Below are 18741 nucleotides of genomic sequence, written 5' to 3' on the forward strand. Positions count from 1 at the left end.
GCCAAATGGTCTAGAAGTAGTAACACGGAACAGCTTAAAAAAACCTGATACTGAACTGATTCTTCCTGCTGGCCTGTTAGTCAAGGTGCCAGTCAACCCTAGAGTGCATCTGCAAAGTCCACAGGGCACTGGCGGACATGCACAACACAAACCTTCTCATCCTTGGGTGGACGCCCCCGCTTTCGGGGGCTCTGATCCTGGGCTCTTTTCAAAGGTGATTTTGATCCTCTCTCTGACGATACAGAAGAGACCCTCTTTTTTCCTTCCCCTGTGCCCTTCTTCAACTTCCCTTCAGACAAACTGGCTTTGCGTTTCTCTTCACCGGCAGATTGCTTGCCTCTTTCTTCACTGGAATTACGCCGATTCTTCTCTTCATTGGAGTTATGGGAAGACGCCTGAGAGATTACAGAATAGAAGATGGTAAGGAAAGAAGAGGAGAGCTGGAATGATTTTCATGCAAAACCAAGGATGTGAAGGACCCTGTGCTGATTACTATCAAGCAAAACAACGACACATTAACTTGAAAACTAGATACTTGTTAGCCCTTTGAAGTCGGTGAGTGAAGTTCCTGGTTAGTTCTCCTGCAAAAATACATCAGTTTAAGTAAGTGGTAACAGAACAGGCCACTTGAAGACTTGCTGGGAGTGCGTGCAATGTGCACTTCCAATATACTAAAGACAAGATTAGTAGATATCAAATTCTAGCCCAAGACTTAAGACTGATTTATCAAGTCATCATAAGCAGATCAATTAGCCTCTTCAGTTTCTCCATCAGTTTAACAACATCTTTTTCCCCACCAAACAAGACTGAAAGAGGAAGAAGAGAGGATTGGGGGAAAAAACAAAACAAAACAAAACCAACAAAGGAATGAAAACTAACCCCTCCTCAAATTGCCAGAGGCAACAAACTCCTTTCACATAAAAATGCATCTGACCATCATTCATGCCAAGACTTGTTTTGATGCACACAGTAAAAAGGAACCCACTCACCTGGTCCTTGCCTTTGGTTTTTCTAAGAAACTCCTCTACAGCATCCACAGCTTGCTGGAAGCGCTTACCCTTGTTAATCTTTATCATTTCCTCTTTGTGAGGGTGATAAGGCTTCAGCTGCTCCACTTTGATCCAAGCACTAGAAACCAAGAAACCAAGTTAGTTATATTCTCCAAACAGGAACTTTCTCAACCATCCCACTTTTAGAAACAGACAGACACACTTTTTTCTCCAGAGCAACTGATGATAGCAGACCAAACTCACTTCCTTTCTACAACCTGAAGGGGTGTCGTTTCTGCATTCACTGAGAACTTTCTTCTGGCACTTTTACTTGGTTTGTCTCTCAAGTTTTATATCCTTTCATGTTAGCAGTGCTCTGCTCTAAGCATTATTCATATTCTCTATCAGCGAGACAGCTTTTTGATGTGATCATAGGTACTTGTTTAGAACAAAGGCAGTCTAGTGACTGCTCTTGTATCACCAGGAGGAATACCCACAATCACATGCCTCCACATAAGGTAGCCAATAATATCAATCTGCTCAAGAGGTTGTTGAAAGTGGAGACCATATAAAAATTCTAAGCCATCAATCCCTTGTTCAAACATACTGTGCACACACAAGTGTCTGCAAAAAATGGAGAAAAAACCCCAAATTACGTATCTCACAATAGAGCTGACCACAAATAAAGTGAGTGCATACACCACAGCTCATTGCTGAACATAGTTCTGATGTATCTTAATATTCTGTACGAAACAACATTTTCACTTTTGAGGAAAAAAAAAATTTTTCTTCACTGTTGATATTTTAAGAGAAACTGGTACAGTAGCAGAGTATTAACCTGACTGCAGTCCTATGAGGAAACTCAAATGACTTCCCTGTTTCCACTGCTGCTAAATAGGACTTCTTGACATTTACCAAATGGTTAAGTGGTCAAGCACAGGGGGACAACACCACTTTCCTTCAGGTTGACAAGCTCTGCTACCAGTCCTTCAGTGAGGCTTTGGGGAATGCCTTTGCTTTCAGCATTCCTTGTGGTGCTCGCAGATTAGACTACCTTATTCTCTCCCCAGATTCAAGCCCAGGCTTATCAGCCACACTGTTACAAAGCTATTTCCATCCTACTGAAACACAGACTTGTGTAAGTTTTAGAAAAGCTTTTCCTGAGCTAGCACGTGCTTCTTAGCATACAGCAGCCCAGCACACAGTAAAAACCAGTCAAACTGATTTTCCCTGGTTGCAAAACATCTCTCTGTTACAAACGCCAACTAGCCATGATTATAGGTTTTAAATATTCTCCAGCACGGTCTAGCTCCTGCAAGCAGGTAAAGTGGTTTAATAGCTGCCTTTTCAGACACTGTAAGCATCATGTCATACAGCTAAACTGAACATAAAGGTGAAAATAATAACAACAACAACAACAACAATAATGCTTTGCTGGATCTTGCTTGTCCTCTCTTCACGAAGTAGTAAAGCCCAGTAAACTCTTTAAAACTTCATGGAGATCTTTCTCTTCACTGGCGTTAGCCATTGTTTGTAGTCAGGAATCAACTTGCTTAAGGTAGACTGCAACTTTTTGGGTCACATTTGGAGAGATGAGGCCTCCTGCTAGAACTGACCACAGAAAATGCTAGCATCCTTTCCACACTGCCAGTATAGCCTACACCATGATTCCACCTTAGCCTGGAAGCAGAACCCAGTACTCTTTTGCACGCAAAGCTGAATCCTTTTGCTTAGTTTACACCTCCTTCATAATAACTGACTTAACATATTATAATGAGTCAAATCATTACTTTCAGACTAGAGCCTGCCATCCAGCAGCTATTCAGAGAATCCCTCCTAGCTGCCCAGACTACATAGTGAAACATATCTTAAAATTCACTTATACTGTAAAGCTCTTCTGTGTGGCACTCAGTGACAAAGCATCCCTAGGCACTAGACAACATCAGCTCATGAGAAGGCTTTCCATTATGTATACAAAGGAAACACAATTTTGGAGTACATTATAATAAAGCATGTTAAATGTTGTTGCCGGATTTGAACTTCTAAATAAAATAATTATTTTTCTATCAAGGCATTCTCTTGGGTTTCTGCACAACCTATCCCTCCTCACTGCACGTGTTCATTAGCTTCCTTTCTCATTACTTTTCCTTTGGCATGGAGGAAGTCTGAAGCACAAAGCTTTCTGGCTCCTGGCTTCAGAGGTCCATCTTGGCACTTGTGATCCCCCAGGACAAAGAGCTGGAGATATCAGACAAACTAGCTTAAGTGAAAAACAGTCTTAAATACTGTCTCAGGGTTAAAAATAAATAAATTAAAAAAAAAAAAAAATCAGTCTTTTCCTTTCCAGTTTATCCTTTGTGTGTCACCTACCTGGACAACCTTCTTTAAGATACGAACATGTCTTTTGACACCAGATGTCCATAAAGCATTTGCGTACAATGTTTCAAACACTTAAAAATGAAAGAACTTTCCACCAAACAAAATCATTCACGTTTATACACAAGATCTCTCTCTGTTAAGCGATAACCTCAAAGCCAATGGAGGCCAATATTTAGGTAAGAGGTCCCTAGGATGCAATGTATAAAAGGAACTACTATTTCTCTCCTGACTCAGCAATGAATTAATGCCCTAGAAAAGCATTAGTGACATTACATTACTGAAGATGTCATATTTAAGATTAACTTGTATTCATACTGCTGCAGAGAGTCATCTGGTATCTCTAAAGAATGGACTAAATGGAAAGTGAAAAGATGTAAAAAAGATACATGTTAGTAACAGGTTTCTCTGCTCATTTCTCCATACCCTTCCTCATCCCCTTGAAAATATCATTCTTATAAAACCACTACTCATGTAAAATCCATGTTATATTCATGAACAATAATCAAAACTTAGAATGCTTGTAAAGCAGAGGCAAGTACGAATGTGACCTGGAGCTGCCTGGAAAACAGTGGCACAGAGCAGATGCAACCAGAGATACCAGATTCAAATCCATTATACAAGCTTAGCACAGGCAAGGAGACCTTAAACCCCCCAACTTTCTAGCCACTCTCTTCCAGTCTAAAGACATCAATTCTTAATGATAAATTGGAGAAACAGAGGCGGAGGAATATCCAGAAATACTCACTTTTTGCAAGTCTTACAGTTAGGGATGGAAAACAGCGGCACTGTGTCTCCAAATTTCTATTACTTACTACAGTCTGGGAAAAATTTCATAAAGTTTTACACTGTAGCAGTTTGGATGCCCACACTAAATGCTAACACAACCAATTTTGAAAGTCAAAAGAAAACTGCTTGGTTATTTATAAGCCCAGTGTGTGCAAGCACACAACAGAGAAATCAAGATGGGTTTCCTGCTGTTAAAAGGGAATGCTCCAATATTCATCAGTAAAACAACTCAAATGGCTGCACTCCGGAATTTGATATGTAAACTTCTTAATGGAAAAAACATAGAAAAATGACCACACTAAATTAGAATAAACGTCCATGCAGCTAAAAGGAGTGGATACTTAGCAAAAGAAAACAAGCAGCCATGCAATACTGAAAGAAATTCTAAGTATTAGGTTTTTCAAATTTGTGCAATAAAAAAAATTTGCAGAGTACTTACACATCCAAAGGTATCAGTAAGAGGTAGAAAAGTTTTGACTATAGTAATTTTCAGCTATAGCACTCTGCCTGCAGAGATGTCTAACGACATTCCAGCTGGCTCTGCTATACAGCAGTCTGGCTAGAGCAACACAGAGCTCTGCATGGGATAATTTGCCTAACTGAGAAACACCAGCGATGTAAACTAACCCTCTCTGTCAGCTTAGGCTATACCCTCTGGCTCCTCAGATTGCCAAGTACCATGTTCAACACCTGGCAAACTTAAAGCAAGTGTTTTTTAATGTCAGGACCTGAAAGAACGTTTTAGTAAGACTACATCCAGAAATTTCTCTCTCCTTGAAAACCAGGGAGAACAGTGGCAGAAGAGGAGGGTAGGTGGTTTGCATCCCAACAGGATATGGAGGATGGGAAGGCAACGAGTGCTGTGCTAAAATCACTGTGCATGATGGAAATAGGCTGCAGATTATTATACTTATCTTGGATTGCAAGCTTCCTCCAATTTTTCCCTAATACATTAAGTCAGGAAGTGCCCCTTGACCCCACCACGTTTAGTGAGACTATTTAGTTTTGTACTGATGCTTCAAAGAGGTGCTATGAGTAAGAATGGACTGCTCCAGCTTCCTGTTAAGACTTCGATATACATGACTTGCAAGACCATTTGGCTATTACAGAATATCTAAGGGGGGGGGGGAAAGATGGTGGAACGGGAGGTGAATATGTGTGTTTGTACACACATCTCTGATGACTGCAGGACCCTCCTATGAAACGTAGTAGAATGATACCTTCAAATCAATGATTTTTTTTGTTTTGACAATGGCATAGAATCGTTAAGGTTGGAAAAGACCCTTAAGGTCATCGAGTCCAACCATTAACCTATCACTGCCAAGTCCACCACTAAACCATGTCCTCAAGCACCACGTCTACCCGTCTTTTAAATCCCCCCAGGGACGGGGACTCAGCCCCTGCCCTGGGCAGCCTGGGCCAGGCCCTGACAGCACTTTGGGGGAAGAAGTTTTTCCCAATACCCAACCCAAACCTGCCCTGGCGCAGCTTGAGGCCGTTCCCTCTCGTCCCATCGCTTGTTCCTGGGGAGCAGAGACCGACCCCCCCCGGCTCCAGCCTCCTCTCAGGCCGTTGCAGAGAGTGATGAGGGCTCCCCTCAGCCTCCTCTTCTCCAGGCTGAGCCCCCCCAGCTCCCCCAGCCGCTCCTCCCCAGCCTTGTGCTCCAGCCCCTGCCCCAGCCTCGCTGCCCTGCTCTGGCCACGCTCCAGCCCCTCCATGGCCGCCTTGGGGTGCGGGGCCCAGCGCTGAGCACAGCATTCGAGGGGCGGCCTCACCAGTGCCCAGCGCAGGGGCACCATCACCTCCCTGCTCCTGCTGGCCACACCATTCCTGACACAAGCCAGGATGCCACTGGCCCTCTTGGCCACCTGGGCACACTGCTGGCTCATGTTCAGCAGCTGTCAACCAGCACCCCCAGGCCCTTTCCCACTGGGCAGCTCCCAGCCGCTCCTCCCCACGCCTGCAGCGGTGCCTGGGGTTGCTGTGCCCCCAGGGCAGGACCCAGCCTTGAGCCTTGTTGAATCTCATGCAGTTGGCCCTGGCCCATCGATCCAGCCTGGCCAGGGCCCTCTGCAGGGCCTTCCTACCCTCCAGCAGGTCGACACTTCCACCCAACTTGGTGTCATCTGCAAACTGACTGAGGGTGCCCTCGATCCCCTCATCCAGATCATCAATGAAATGTCATAATGAATTCCCAAGCAGGCCATGAAACGTAAGAATATTTTGAACTGGATGAAGAACACCAAGAAAGACTTATAGACTATGGGCCTGCCATTATATTAGTTCTAACTACTAAAAGCAATAAATGCACATATACAGCAATGTATAAGTTCTTACTTATATATACTTACTCCAGTACTTGACTACTGGAATGATCTACAAAGACTTCCTATGACAAGACTGTAGTTTGGGAAACAAAAGGGGATCTTAAAAACTATCTGAAAAGCACAGGTAGAAACACAGGTAAGAGGTCAAAGTTCCACTGCTATCTAGAAAGACTAAATTAAAATTGCTGTTTATACTCCCATAATTGGATGTTGTCACATGCTTGCCAGGTCTATGGGCAGGAACCATCAACTCTTCTTGATTTTAGATGAAGAACCCTTTTAATGTGACTTACTCTGAGAAGAGACACTCAGAAAAAGAACTCCTAGGCAGACTAGAAAAATCTCCTTATCAATTTGGAGAACAAGTTAATAAGAGACATTACATGAGTACGTGCATCACAATTAAGGCAATCGCTTAGAATAGAACATGGATATTATATTACTACTATGAATATCAAAGTGGCTTTCACCATGGTAAAGCATAGGCATACTTCACAGTTTAAATAAATAGGCAAATTCTTCTTCCATGGGCAGAAAATCCATATCTTCCAGAAAACCTATTAGTTTGAAAGTGACAGAAGCAACTAACTCCACCGATACAATAAACATAAGGAGCATAGAGCTCAGTAGAAACTTTATCAAAAGCCAGGTCTTAGAGTACAGTCTGAATGCACTCATGCTCTCACTTTTATGTCTTTGGCCAAAACTACTTACAGCCTTCCAGTTAATGTATTTCCTTAGTCACTGCAGCATTGCACTGGGTCAGTAAGTATTAGTATTCCATTCACAGGTAAAGAAAAATGCATTTTCTTCTGTGCTGTATCCTAAGCTATTCAGGACTTCACAAATAACCAAAACCTATCAATATACTACAGCAATCCCACTTCCAAACTCATCGGTATGTTTTTATTCTCCCATCCACTCTGCTCAGATGTATGCACACCAGTTCTTACTTCCAAGCACCTTTCTCCTTAATTTTTGGTATGGCAGACTGGAGCCACTTAAGTCAGGAGGAAACAATTTTTAACTAGCCTGAAATGGTGGCATTTCTGGCCACAGCAGTCACCTGGGAATCCTCAGAAGAAGAGAAGACTATCGAGTCTGAGACTGCCTACCCATCGACAAACTGGCTGGCAATGACCCTCAGAAGTTTATGAGAGGGATTCTACCCAGCACCTAGCATCACCTTCACCTTACACACAGTGGACAATAGGCAAACAGTTTATATCCAGATCCTCACCTGTTAAACCTTGACAGAGTAAGGCAATAACGGAAGAGCTGTAAAAATGGATCAGTGGTACAGTAATGTCACCTTACAAACTTCAAAGTGGCAGAAAGAGCAAAGTGCTAGAAAAGAGAAGCAACGTGCACTAGAATACCAGTATGAGTCAGTGCACTCATCACACCACGGACTACAGTCAGTGATGGAGCTCTGCATCCTCCTATTCGTCATGCTGTTCATAATGTAGAGTGGTGACATTTTGTCAGTTATGTATTTCCACTTACTGTTTATACACACCAGAAAAAAGGTATTTGTGAAACACGTTAGTTTACTTGCACAAAGTAAGTAAAAGGATTTTTTTCTTCATGCTCACATTTGAGGTGAAATAATTTAATTTTTTCCTGATTTGGTTTGTTGATTATGCTCAAAGGCAAGAATTTTCTCAAGCAGCACACTGGTTAGAACAGCACAGTTCTTATCAGCACACTCTTTTAAAGTTCCAAGTCAGGGTAGAACAGGCACACAAGCTTCTCTCTCTTCTGTCTATCAATATTATTTTAAAAGAAGAACAAAGGGGACGGTATTTATTTCTATTTGATTTTCAGGTAGGGTATGCCAGTCAAAGAGAGCAAATTTCTAAATCATGATTACCTAGGAGGAAATGATTAAATTTCACAAGCTGGAGGTGGGGTGGGGGGAGGGGGAGACAAGACAACGACCACACTACCTCCCTGTGCCAGACGACTGGATTTTCCCTAGCCAGAGCTCTAGAATCATGTAATAAATCCCAATTGTTTTGCAGCTCTGAACTCTTCATTTGCAATCATGCTGCTAATCTCAGCTACAGTACCCCAGACATATGACCACTTTTCCCAAACTTGTCTTAATAAAAAAACATCTCTGTATTTGATTCAATAACGTGAAATACAAGAATTGAGAACAAACAATCAAGATAGAAACAGTCAATCTCCTCAACTTTTAGAACTTGATTAGCTCAAATAACCATGTTTAACAACAACTCCACCACCAAAAAACACTCTCTGCCCTCAAACCAACCTCCACCTGTCTTACATTACTAGAGATCCAACAAATGTTCCTATTAGTATGCAGCACTCAATTCTACTCCATCAAGTTTAGACCTTGGTTCTTAATGGAAAATGATTTTTAAATATTGAGCAAAAATAATTTAGCACGCGAAAATAATTTCTTTAAAAAACATCAATTAAATGGTCTCAGTTCTTGTTATCTTTTTTCCAAAAAGTAAAGGGTTTTCTAGTCTTCCGCAGATATCTGTAATTTTCTCCCTTATTGCATGACTTAATGCAAAATATCAGAAAATAAAGGGAAAAAATGAAAAATTAGCAAAATAATTTTCAGTTTAATGAAATACCCAGGTTTTTGTGGTTTTTTTTTTCCAGTTTGTAAGTATCTATGTCTAAGATAACTATGATTTTTGTATGCATATTTTGAATCAATAAATTCTGCCTTGCAAAAAGGGAGTCTGCAACAGTTTTGGCTTTCCTGTACTGTAAAGTCTTCCCAAAGCACTGCAAGAATGTTTTCAGTCACCAGGTATGACCATATATTCTTCTACAAATGGCAAGTATATAGCTGTTTTATTTTTCTGGCAGAAAAACAAATGAATACTCTTGGCTGTACCTTTCTCATACATGGTTACGTGCTAAGATCTAACCCAGTCATGTCACACCAACTCCCCTAAAAATGGCAAGCTACCAAGAACTTTCCTTCACAGAGGCAACTAAAATTCTAACATGATTGAGTATCTAAGTCTTTACAGTCTCCATACACCCACATGAGCGGCTATAGCATGCGATATTAGTTGAATTTTTTTTGCATGTAGATCAAAGACAATCCTTTGCAAAGCTACACTGCACTGTGTTAGTAAACATTTCTTCCATGAAAGATCCATACAATATGGCACAGTCTTTTCACCAGATGGAAACAAGCAGGTACATACTGATCTTCTGTTCCAAAAAACTTCACAAAGAAGCACTTTTTTCCACGAGGTTTCTTCAAATCTTTAGGTGGATTAACAATCTGAAGGTGATTAGAAGTGAAAGTTAAAAAGCATGTAATGAAAATTTATACTCTGTGGTTTTACTGTCATGTGTTACAGCTATTGTAGATTTTTTTTTTTTTTTTTTAATCTGACTAGGAAGAGAACTTGAATCTGGTATAAGTCTTTCAAGTAAATATGTATTTCCTTAGATAGGGGTATGCTGCAGCAAGTGAAAAAGTACCCAAACTCCACTGATAACATCACTACATTCTTAGTGAGGTTTTCTTCTCCCTCTCCAATAGATAAACTAGCGATCTTTTTTAAAATTTAGAAAGCCAAATGGCATTAATAAAAGTTTGTTCCACTTCGGCAACTTTTAAAATTTACATTTAAAGCTTTGTCTTTACTCCCAGAATAGATTGTTTATAAAGTTTAAAATATTAGTAAAGAGAAAAGCTGTCATTCAGTTACACAGGTGACACCTGAAAGACTGCAGGGGAGCCTGGACTTGATCCAATAACCAGAGTGAAACCAAACATTTACGATTTGTCAGTCACATTGACAACACTTTTCCCTGCCACATGCTGTTATCTCAGCATGCTTAGTCCTCATACCTACACCAAAAATAAAACCAAAGTTCTTTCAGAGAAGCAGAAATAATAAAAACGGCACATGTAATTATTTGTTTTTTAATCTTTTTGGCCTTTCATCAGAAAAAAACCCAACCAAAACAGAAGAGAAAGTTTAACTACTCCCTACCCCCAGAATTATTATTCAAAAAACATAGATCCAAAACAGTATCTTGAGAAGCCAGACTCTTTATTTCTATTATTTAACACAGCGCATTTAACCAATTTACTATGGGAGGAAAGAAACCTGTCTTGCAGAAAGTGATAGGGATTAAATAACTAAATCTGGGAAACACAATCAGTTCCAGAGCTGGATGAACTGCTCTCTGTTGCTTTTCATTTCATCTGAACTAACAGCTGTTAGTGACAGGTTGAACTTCTAGATCAAATAAAGCCCTAAACCGGTTCACAGTTCAGATTTGTGAGGTATGTATTTAAAAAAAAAAAAAAAAACCAACAACAAAACAAAAAAACCAAACTCAAACAAAACCCCCAATATTAATCTTTAACTGAAATGCTTTCAAGCAAAGCTTTCTCTGTGCAGAGGGAAAAAGCAAAAACAAAAAAAACCAAAACCCAAGAAAGCAATAATAAAAATAAAAACAAACCAAACCTCACCTTTCCTGGCCATGGAGGATACCGGCCCAGCTTCCCCCTAGAGAAAAAAGAAAGTATTAGGCACTAGAACGAGAGAAAAAACAACTATCCCATGTCTACCTTTTTGCATTACATCATATTTTTCATATTAAGAGAGTTACAACTTACAGTCAAAACCTACCGTGAAAGGCAAGACGCCCAGCTGACACACAAGCATTATATTGTTAGATACCTGCACCTAAACTAAGCCTCTGAACAGTCTGCATGAACTCACCGGACTACCAGAATTTAAGTGAACAGAACAGCAGCAGCATAGCTACTGCCTGGAAGATACAGTGCTATAGCGCTTATTGCTCTTGTAAGACTGGATATTCCCTCACAAGGAACTGAAAAAAGTGTTGATGAACGCAATCCAACCAAAGTTCAGGTTGGTAATTTATGTCCATCCAGACAGAACAGTCTAGTGAGCAGAGCAGCCACCAATTTCCAGCTCAGAGAGCTGAGATTCTTAGAAGTTCTCACAGGAACGCATTAATGGCAGGACCCCCTGAACAGGTGTTGCATTATCACTTTCTTCAGGTGCTCACCACCACAGTAAGAAGTGCTAAAGATATAAAAGAGCCATAAGAAAGGCAGAAAAGTTTATTTCCTATGTTTGCAAATGTTTCCATTACGAAAACTACACAAAACTATTTCTTCACAGAGGAGGAAGAGAGACATTAATCTTAGCCCTCAGCATGGTGGCTTTATTATAATCTTACCCTCATCACTTACGCGGACTGCAGTACTCTCACAAAACCTTATCAGTCATTGTCTTGCAAGAGACTGGCAAAGAACCTGTGGAGCCTGACAGCTCCTGAAGCAAAAATTGTCAGCAAGTGGCACTGCAGCCCCTCCCGAGGTGGCAATGTTACACAGACAATTCAGTAGCGATGGTCAGGCAGGAACACTGCCAAGAGCTGTAACCATGACCGTGTCTCATATTCGATGCTTCCATTCTTGTACTGAACAACACATTCATCAAAGCCTTTCATATGTTACTGTCTTATTGTTACAGTTCTTCTGCGATGGCTCTAGGGATAGTACCTGTCTAGGTTGTCATGCACAAAACTAAAGCAGGATAATCTGCATTCCAACACTGAGAGGAGTGCACTCCCCAAATCCTTGTTTGAAGGAAATTTGCTAAAAGGAACCAATCTTTACTTACTTTGCTATATAAATTAGACAACTTCACAGCACTGTCAATTTTTCGGATGAGAAACTGCAGTTGTCACAGCCTGGAGCACGCGCTTCTTTTTATCTGGGATATAAATATAAATGCATGCACTTGCGTGTTGGGGATTAGCTATTTCTTGCAAGCCCTAGCAGGACACCCTAGCCTATCAAGTACAGGAGAGCCTATGCACTTAAAAATCAGCGCTTACAGGGCTCGATGGAATCCCCTCAGTTCTCCTGATCAGGAAATGCAAAACCACAGCTGACTGTTTGAGGGTAAAACTGGAGTGACAGGGGGAAACGGCTTCTGTAAGCTTCAACAGGGACATCCCAACCTGCAAAAAACTGCTGTTTTCCCGGATTGGTGTGTTGCTTCATTAAAGCACTGCCAAGAAATGGTATCGTTGCTTTCCCTCAACACCTAACTTATTTATGCCCCTTCTCACCCGCCCTGGGAGGAGACCGTGTTTCCAACCGAGCCCCGCAACGATCGTCCCTCTGTCCCGCTCCCTTCAGCCCCCTCCATCTTACACAGGTTCTTTTATGCGCCGCCTCCCGTTAGCCGCCGGTGCCGGCCCGGCCGAGAGCCGAGCCCGCCTCCCCTCGGCCCGCTCCAGTGGCCCCGGATTGCCTCCCGCCGCCGCCCCCCGCCCCTCCTCACACCGCCCCCGGGGGACGGCGGCGGCGAGACCCGCCGCCCGGGCCGCGGCCCCGCCGCCGCCTACCCTGCCAAGCCCCTCCCTCCCCGCAGCCGCACCTTGGAGTCCCCCGCGGCTACGGGGTAACAGTGCTCGGCCCGGCCCGCCTCGGCTCCCGCCGCGCCGCGTTCCCCTGGGCCGGGCGCAGCCCCGCCGCCGCCCCGCCTGCGCCGCCACAGGCGGAGCCTCAGCCTCGTTCCGCAAGAGGCGTCTGCCCCGCCGTCCACCGCCGCCCGCCCGGCGCCCGCGGCCGCCGCCGCCACACTCCGCCCCGCCACCGCCCGGCCTGCACCGCCACTCACCACACCAGGTCTCCGAGCCTCAGACTCACGGCCGCCATCTTACCGACAGAGCCACCAGCCGCACCGCGCAAGGTCTGCCGGGACAGGACGGCACCCGCCGCGGGGGGAGGGCAGCGGCAGCGGGGATTGGGCAGCCCCCGTCACGTGGGCGGGCGGGCTGTCACCGGCCGCTCCCCCGAGGCGTGACTGCGGCTGCGGCGCCGATTGGACGCGCCGTGCCGTGATGACGCCGGGCCGGCGCGGGGCGGGGGCCGGCCGGGGGCGGGGGCGGCGGCGGCGGCGGGGCCCGCCCCGGCCCCAAGCCGGGCGCCTGTCACCGGTTCGCCCTGCCCGCAGCGGCTCGGGAGGAGCCGTCAAGCAGGAGAACTTTGTGCTGAGCACATCGGGGTAAGCGGTCGTGGCGGTCAGGGGGTCGCCGCTGCTCTGCCAGGCCGCTCCGGTGGGGGCCGCCGCCCCTGCCGCCTGCGGTGCCTGTGTTTGTGCCGGGGCTTCCTCTGCAGCCGAGGGCGCCGTGCCTTGAGCCGCGGCGGCAAAGGTCTCTAGGGCACCCCCGCAGTAAGGGGGTTTGCTTTAATGTGAGATTTCGCCTGAAGGAAAAACAAACGAAGGATCCTGTTGCTGCCCAAGACGCCTCGCTGCCAGGCTGCCGGCTCCTCGGGGCGTCTGGATACCGGGAGACATTTGCGACCTGCACTCGTATCTCCGAGTGACCCCCGTTCGGCCAGGTTAGGAGGTGGTAGGTTTTAGAGCACGGTTTGCACTCGCTCTCCTGCTGTAGTAGCCAGGAGATGCTGTCTCTAGCCAACTGTTGTAGAGTTGCAACAGTTTTTCCTGACGACTTGCTGTGTCTTGTGTTGCCCTTCCTCTCTGTGTCTGACTAAGCCAGTTTCACAAATTTTCAAGCGTTCTTGTGTCCTCTTCCGCTCTGTGCGCTCTCAGAAACCTGAATGTAGGTGCTGGGAAGGGCAGGAGCTCAATACCTGTGCTGCATAGCCCTAGGTAGGAGATACCCACTCTGCACCCTGTAATAAGTTGTTTAATTGCTCTGCTTTTTCTCCCAAATTTGGGTGGATTGAGGTCGAGTATCTTATTCTAAATTGGTGTTTGTCAACTTAATCAGGTATGCCCTCCCTGTTATAACTCTCCTGTCCTTTTTGAAGAGAGATGCACCATATTAGGAGAAAATGTCCTATTTTAAGAGCATTAACAGCCTTTAAAATGGGTGTTTTACTTGTTTTGTTGTGTAGCACACGCCTCCTGCCCCCCGCTTTTCCTCCACGCATTGATCTTCGCTGCTGACAAAAACCAGTCTCCGCGTGCCTGAATGCCTTCAGTAAAGGACTCTACAGCAACACTAGAATGGGTGTGTTTCCTTCAATATAAGATATGGGTTTAAAAAGAAAAACAAACTTTCTCTGACAGGTTTAATTTACCAGTCTGTAGCCAAAATCCAGGGGCTAACATAGCCAGATCTACACAGTTTCCTACCCCTTGCACCTCTGCTGCAGGCAGCGGCTCTGGCCCGCGCGGCCGTGTTGTGTTGGCGCTCCGCGGCTGTGGCAGTTCGTGCAAGGGGGAGTTCGTCTCGTCCCGGGGAACGGAGTTACGAGACCCAGCTTCTGCTCCCGGCTCAGCTTCCGACTCTAACCGCGGGCAGGCCTCCGACATTGCCTTCATCTTCCTAAAACCCACCCGAGCGATTTGCTCTCTGGCGCGGAACGCTCCCTTCCCCGGGGCCTAAGATGGGGGAATCTGTCCGAACAGATCTCGCTGCCCCAGGCTTTCAGGTGTTACGGGCCATCTCAGCAACCGCCGCGGGCTGGTCCCGAGGGGCTGCGCAGCGCCAGGCCGCTGCCGGGCCGGGCCCGCCGGCACCCGGGCCTTTGCGCCCCGAGTCGGGCCCGCCGCGGGCAGCGAGCGGCCGCCCGCACCCCCGGAGGGGTTTTCCCGGCCGGCTCCGCGCCGGGCCGCGCCTCGGGCCGTTCCCTGTCGGAGCTGTTGTGGCAGCGACCGAGCCGCTGCTGACGGTGGGCGGCGGCGCGGCCCGGCCGGAGGGCGGCGGGGGGAGGAGCCGCCTCGGCCGCCCGCGGCGGGGGCCCCCCGGGCGGCGGGGCCGCGGCACCAGCGTTCCGCCGCGGCACCAGCGTTCCGCCGCGGCACCGGCGCCGGGCGGGGCGGCTTCCGGGCGGCAGGGGAAGCGGCGGGCGGCGGCAGGGGAAGCGGCGGGCGGCGGCAGGGGAAGCGGCGGCGCGGTCCCGGCGGGCGCTCGGCTCGGCGCCGTCGGCCGGCGCCATGGCCCGCAAGAAGCTGCACCGGCCCATCGCCGCCATGGCCAAGAAGATCCGCGAGTACCGGGCGCTGAAGAACCGGCCGCGGGAGTCGCAGCGCTTCGCCCTGGACTACGAGACCATGCGGCGGCCCCTGACGCAGAAGCGGCTGCCGGTGCGGGCCTGGGAGGACGCGCGGAGCGAGAACCGGCTCTTCGCGCTGCTCTGCCGCCTGCCGCGCTTCGGCGTGGGCCGCACCGTCACCCGCAAGTCCTGGCTGTGGGCGCACGACGAGCCCTGCTACTGGGTCATCACCAAGGTGAAGGCGGACCACACGGCCGAGGTAACGCCGCGCCCGCCCCGCTCCCCGCCGCCGCCCCCCGCTTGCCGCCCTCAGCAGGTTCTTGTTTTCCTTGCAGAACATGGATCACGGCAGAGCCTGGGGCTGCCTGACCTTCAGAGGTAACAGCGGCTCGCGTCCCGGCGCCCGAGGTCTGGGGGGAGCACCCGTGGGCAGGGCGGGAGAGCTGCAGAACCGCAGCCTTCCCCCCTGGGAAATCGGGCTTGCTGCTAATGAGAAAAGAAGTTCCCCGTGGTTTAGTTTCAAATGCCGGGACCTGGCCCTCACAGAACGCGTTTCTAAGGCACGCTGTGGGAGAGCCAGTGTCGGCTGCCGGTGGGGAAGGACAGCGCGCTGACGGGGACGAGGTGAGGTGGCAGACAGTTCTGAGACTTGGAAAGCAAGACACAGAATGAACGCGTGAGGGGAGGCCAGGTAAAATCACCAGTAAAAAACAGGAGTGACGGCAGGTAAACTTACATTACTGGGATCTTTAAATTAACGCTTGGAGTTGAGTGAGTGAATTTCCCTTTTTAAAGCTGCTTTATGTTAGGTATATGATTGTCACTTACTAGAGTTTCTGAAACATTTCTCATTCAAAGAGTGTTAGGTATTTTTAACGTTGAATTTCCCAGGGAACTTTCATCGGTGTAGAGAGAAATTACTCTCGTTCCTTAGCCATGGAAACTGAATCAGAGAGAGATGAAGTGACATTTTAAGTCAGGAGAATTGGAACAACTTGCCTGTAGTCCTTTCAGCCTGTTTCTGTTTTGATTTCCAAGAACAGAAGTGGGATCCTATAGCATAGCAGGGAAGACACTGTCTGATCCTTTGAAAACTTCCTTTACTATTGCCTGTTGTACCATCTTTGATACAGGAGAGTCAACGCTTGCTGCATTTCCCGGAGGGAGGTTGTTGTCGGTAGCGTTGTCCACTGGTGTTCATCATCTTTCTTTTCTCAGGCAAAACTGAGGAAGAAGTGCGAGAGATCGACAAGGCCATGTACCATGACTGGCGTATGGTGCCCAAGCATGAGGAGGAAGCCTTCAAGAAATTCACCCCAGTGCCAGAGGAGTCCATTCGGTACCTTCCGTACCCACCTCTCCTCCGAGCCATGATCCTTGCACAGTGGCAGAAAGAGGGAAAACCAATCACAGAGGAGCCAATGATCGATCTGCAGAAGGTCATGGCCTCTTCCGCTCAGGGTGCAAAGAAAAAAGCTAGAGGGACACCAGTGTAAAGACCTGTTCGGTGTCCTGAGCTTCCCATGTGCCCTCACTGTGTGTTAGAAGCACACCATTTTACAGAAGACCCCTTTGTCCACTGTGGTGTATCCAGGTTTCCTAGCTTTCTCCCCAGCCCTGTATAGTCACCTCGTCTGAAAGGAAAGAGGCAGATAGATACATTCAGATTTTTTTTCCATAACTTTGGTCTCAGTCAGCAGAGGAACCTTCTTGGTTCCCTGTATAGTCTCTGAATGCATAGCTCCTGTCATCCAGCTGCAATTCTTTGGAGCACGATTTCCTCTGCAGCCTGAAAATTAGGTTGTTGAGAACATTTTTTCAGATAATTTGGGTCCTACATAAATCACAGAAAAAATGACTGAGAATATCACGCTATTTCACAGAGCTGTGTACAAATGTATCTACTAACGAAAATAAATGTTTTCTTATTTCTGCAGCAGAGTTCTAAGAAAATTTGGTATTTTGTTCAGTGCATGAAGATCATCATGAGGTCCAAACGCAGAGTCCTTAGCTTACCCAGTACAGGCACAGCATTGGGTTCCTCTTAACCACTGCAGAGTCATCTGGGTTACTTACATATGATGGCAACGAACACCATGGGAGGAACACGACTTGACTGTGGATCCTAAGCTTTCCCAGAGCTATCCATCTCTCATTCCCAGAGATGGCTGTCAGGAGATAGGAGAAATCATTTTCATTCTGGTGATGCAAAGCATACAGGATTGGCTTTTACTGTTTGAAGCCAATCGCAAATTACCACCTGTTCCCAGTGCAGCGTGTGGTGAACATTACAAAAATGCAACTCCTTAGCGCAGTTCTTAGCATTTCATTTTCTCTTGCGGTGGCTGCAGGTTCTGCTGCTGTGTCAGGAACTGTCGGAGGGTCTAGTCTGGGAGGAGGGGGCACAGGAGCTGTTCTGGTCTGTAACCCTACAGGTCAGCTCCCTGCAGAAACAGCTCATTAGTTCTTTCGTCTGCTGTAGTAGGTAGTCAAGAGGTGGTGTTCCGTTTACTGCAGCATCCTGAAATCACAAGTAGCCTGAAGGGATTTACTGAGGGAAAGCAAAAAACTGCAATCTCTGCCCTGCCCAGTGTGCATGGCAGGCCTGGATGGGACAGGGGAACACGTGGCCCTGGCCACCAGGAAAAAGGCTATCACCAAGCAGGAGCAAATGGATCGACATCAGCTGCCGGGACTTCCATGGGGTTCCTCACTGGAGGCTCCTATGGGATAAGAGGGAAGGTTTTTCTCACGAGTTGAAAGCTGGTCCTGTGACAAGGCGCGAAGGCTGGGAAGAGCGGGGCTCTTGTCCCTCCGTTGTGGCAGGAGCGCCGCCGGGCACGTGCCAGGGCTGGTTCTCCGGCTTCAGAAGCGATGGGGGAGACCAGGGGAGGGAAAATCTGGAGTGTTGCTAAAGGCACAAACAGTTTGAGGCTGTGAGACTTCCCACTGCAGCGGATAGGAAACAGCTCTGGTTTCCATAGCCTCTGCTGCCAGGTGCTGGGCTGAGCTGGTGCCTTATTATCCTTACTGTGACTGAGGTGCTACGGAAGCAGCATGCAGACCGAGGACGAGCGAGGTGGGAAAGGAGGTGTAGCTTTGACTTAGATGGGACAAGCAGAACAGTCCAGTCCTCTGTCCTGCACAGCCCAGAGCTGAAGACAACCCCAGCACAGGCAGTGCCCTCCCCGACGGGGCGCAGGCCCACAGAGGCTGACCACAGTGC

At 47.1% G+C, this 18741-nt stretch overlaps 2 protein-coding genes across 11 annotated transcripts in view; one reads left to right on the top strand and one right to left on the bottom strand.

Annotated features, from left to right (window-relative positions):
- The window catches only part of GLYR1 (glyoxylate reductase 1 homolog), a 28682-nt gene extending 15404 nt beyond the window's left edge, over window positions 1–13278 (bottom strand). For 2 of the 8 annotated variants that reach the window (XM_082314220.1, XM_082314219.1), the window contains exons 1-5: window positions 13165–13278; window positions 10971–11007; window positions 9682–9761; window positions 990–1128; window positions 153–395 (exon numbers count right to left, since the gene is read on the bottom strand). In XM_082314220.1, coding sequence (XP_082170346.1) covers window positions 153–395; window positions 990–1128; window positions 9682–9761; window positions 10971–11007; window positions 13165–13202 — 537 coding nt within the window. In that variant the 5' untranslated portion in view covers window positions 13203–13278. Of the gene's footprint in view, window positions 1–152; window positions 396–989; window positions 1129–9635; window positions 9762–10970; window positions 11008–12156; window positions 12250–13164 lie in introns of all 8 variants that reach the window. The other 6 variants (XM_082314226.1, XM_082314225.1, XM_082314221.1 and 3 more) reach the window with 5 other exon arrangements.
- Window positions 13279–15361: 2083 nt separating this feature from the next.
- On the top strand, window positions 15362–17456 carry MRPS34 (mitochondrial ribosomal protein S34). Of its 3 annotated transcripts, none has more exons than XR_014228394.1 (3): window positions 15362–15774; window positions 15851–16206; window positions 16734–16804. XR_014228394.1 is itself a non-coding variant. In XM_082314229.1 (3 exons), the coding sequence occupies exons 1-3, from the start codon at window positions 15457–15459 to the stop codon at window positions 17009–17011; spliced, it is 639 nt and encodes a 212-aa protein (XP_082170355.1). In that variant the 5' UTR covers window positions 15362–15456; the 3' UTR covers window positions 17012–17456. The 3 variants fall into 3 exon arrangements, 2 of the variants coding, with proteins under 2 accessions (XP_082170355.1, XP_082170356.1); XM_082314229.1 differs by having other exon boundaries at window positions 15851–15893; window positions 16734–17456; XM_082314230.1 differs by having other exon boundaries at window positions 15851–16139; window positions 16734–16813.
- The last annotated feature ends 1285 nt before the right edge of the window (window positions 17457–18741 follow it).

Source organism: Platalea leucorodia (assembly GCF_965183815.1).
Source record: "Platalea leucorodia genome assembly, chromosome: 5".
In the NCBI taxonomy this organism is placed as follows: domain Eukaryota; kingdom Metazoa; phylum Chordata; class Aves; order Pelecaniformes; family Threskiornithidae; genus Platalea; species Platalea leucorodia.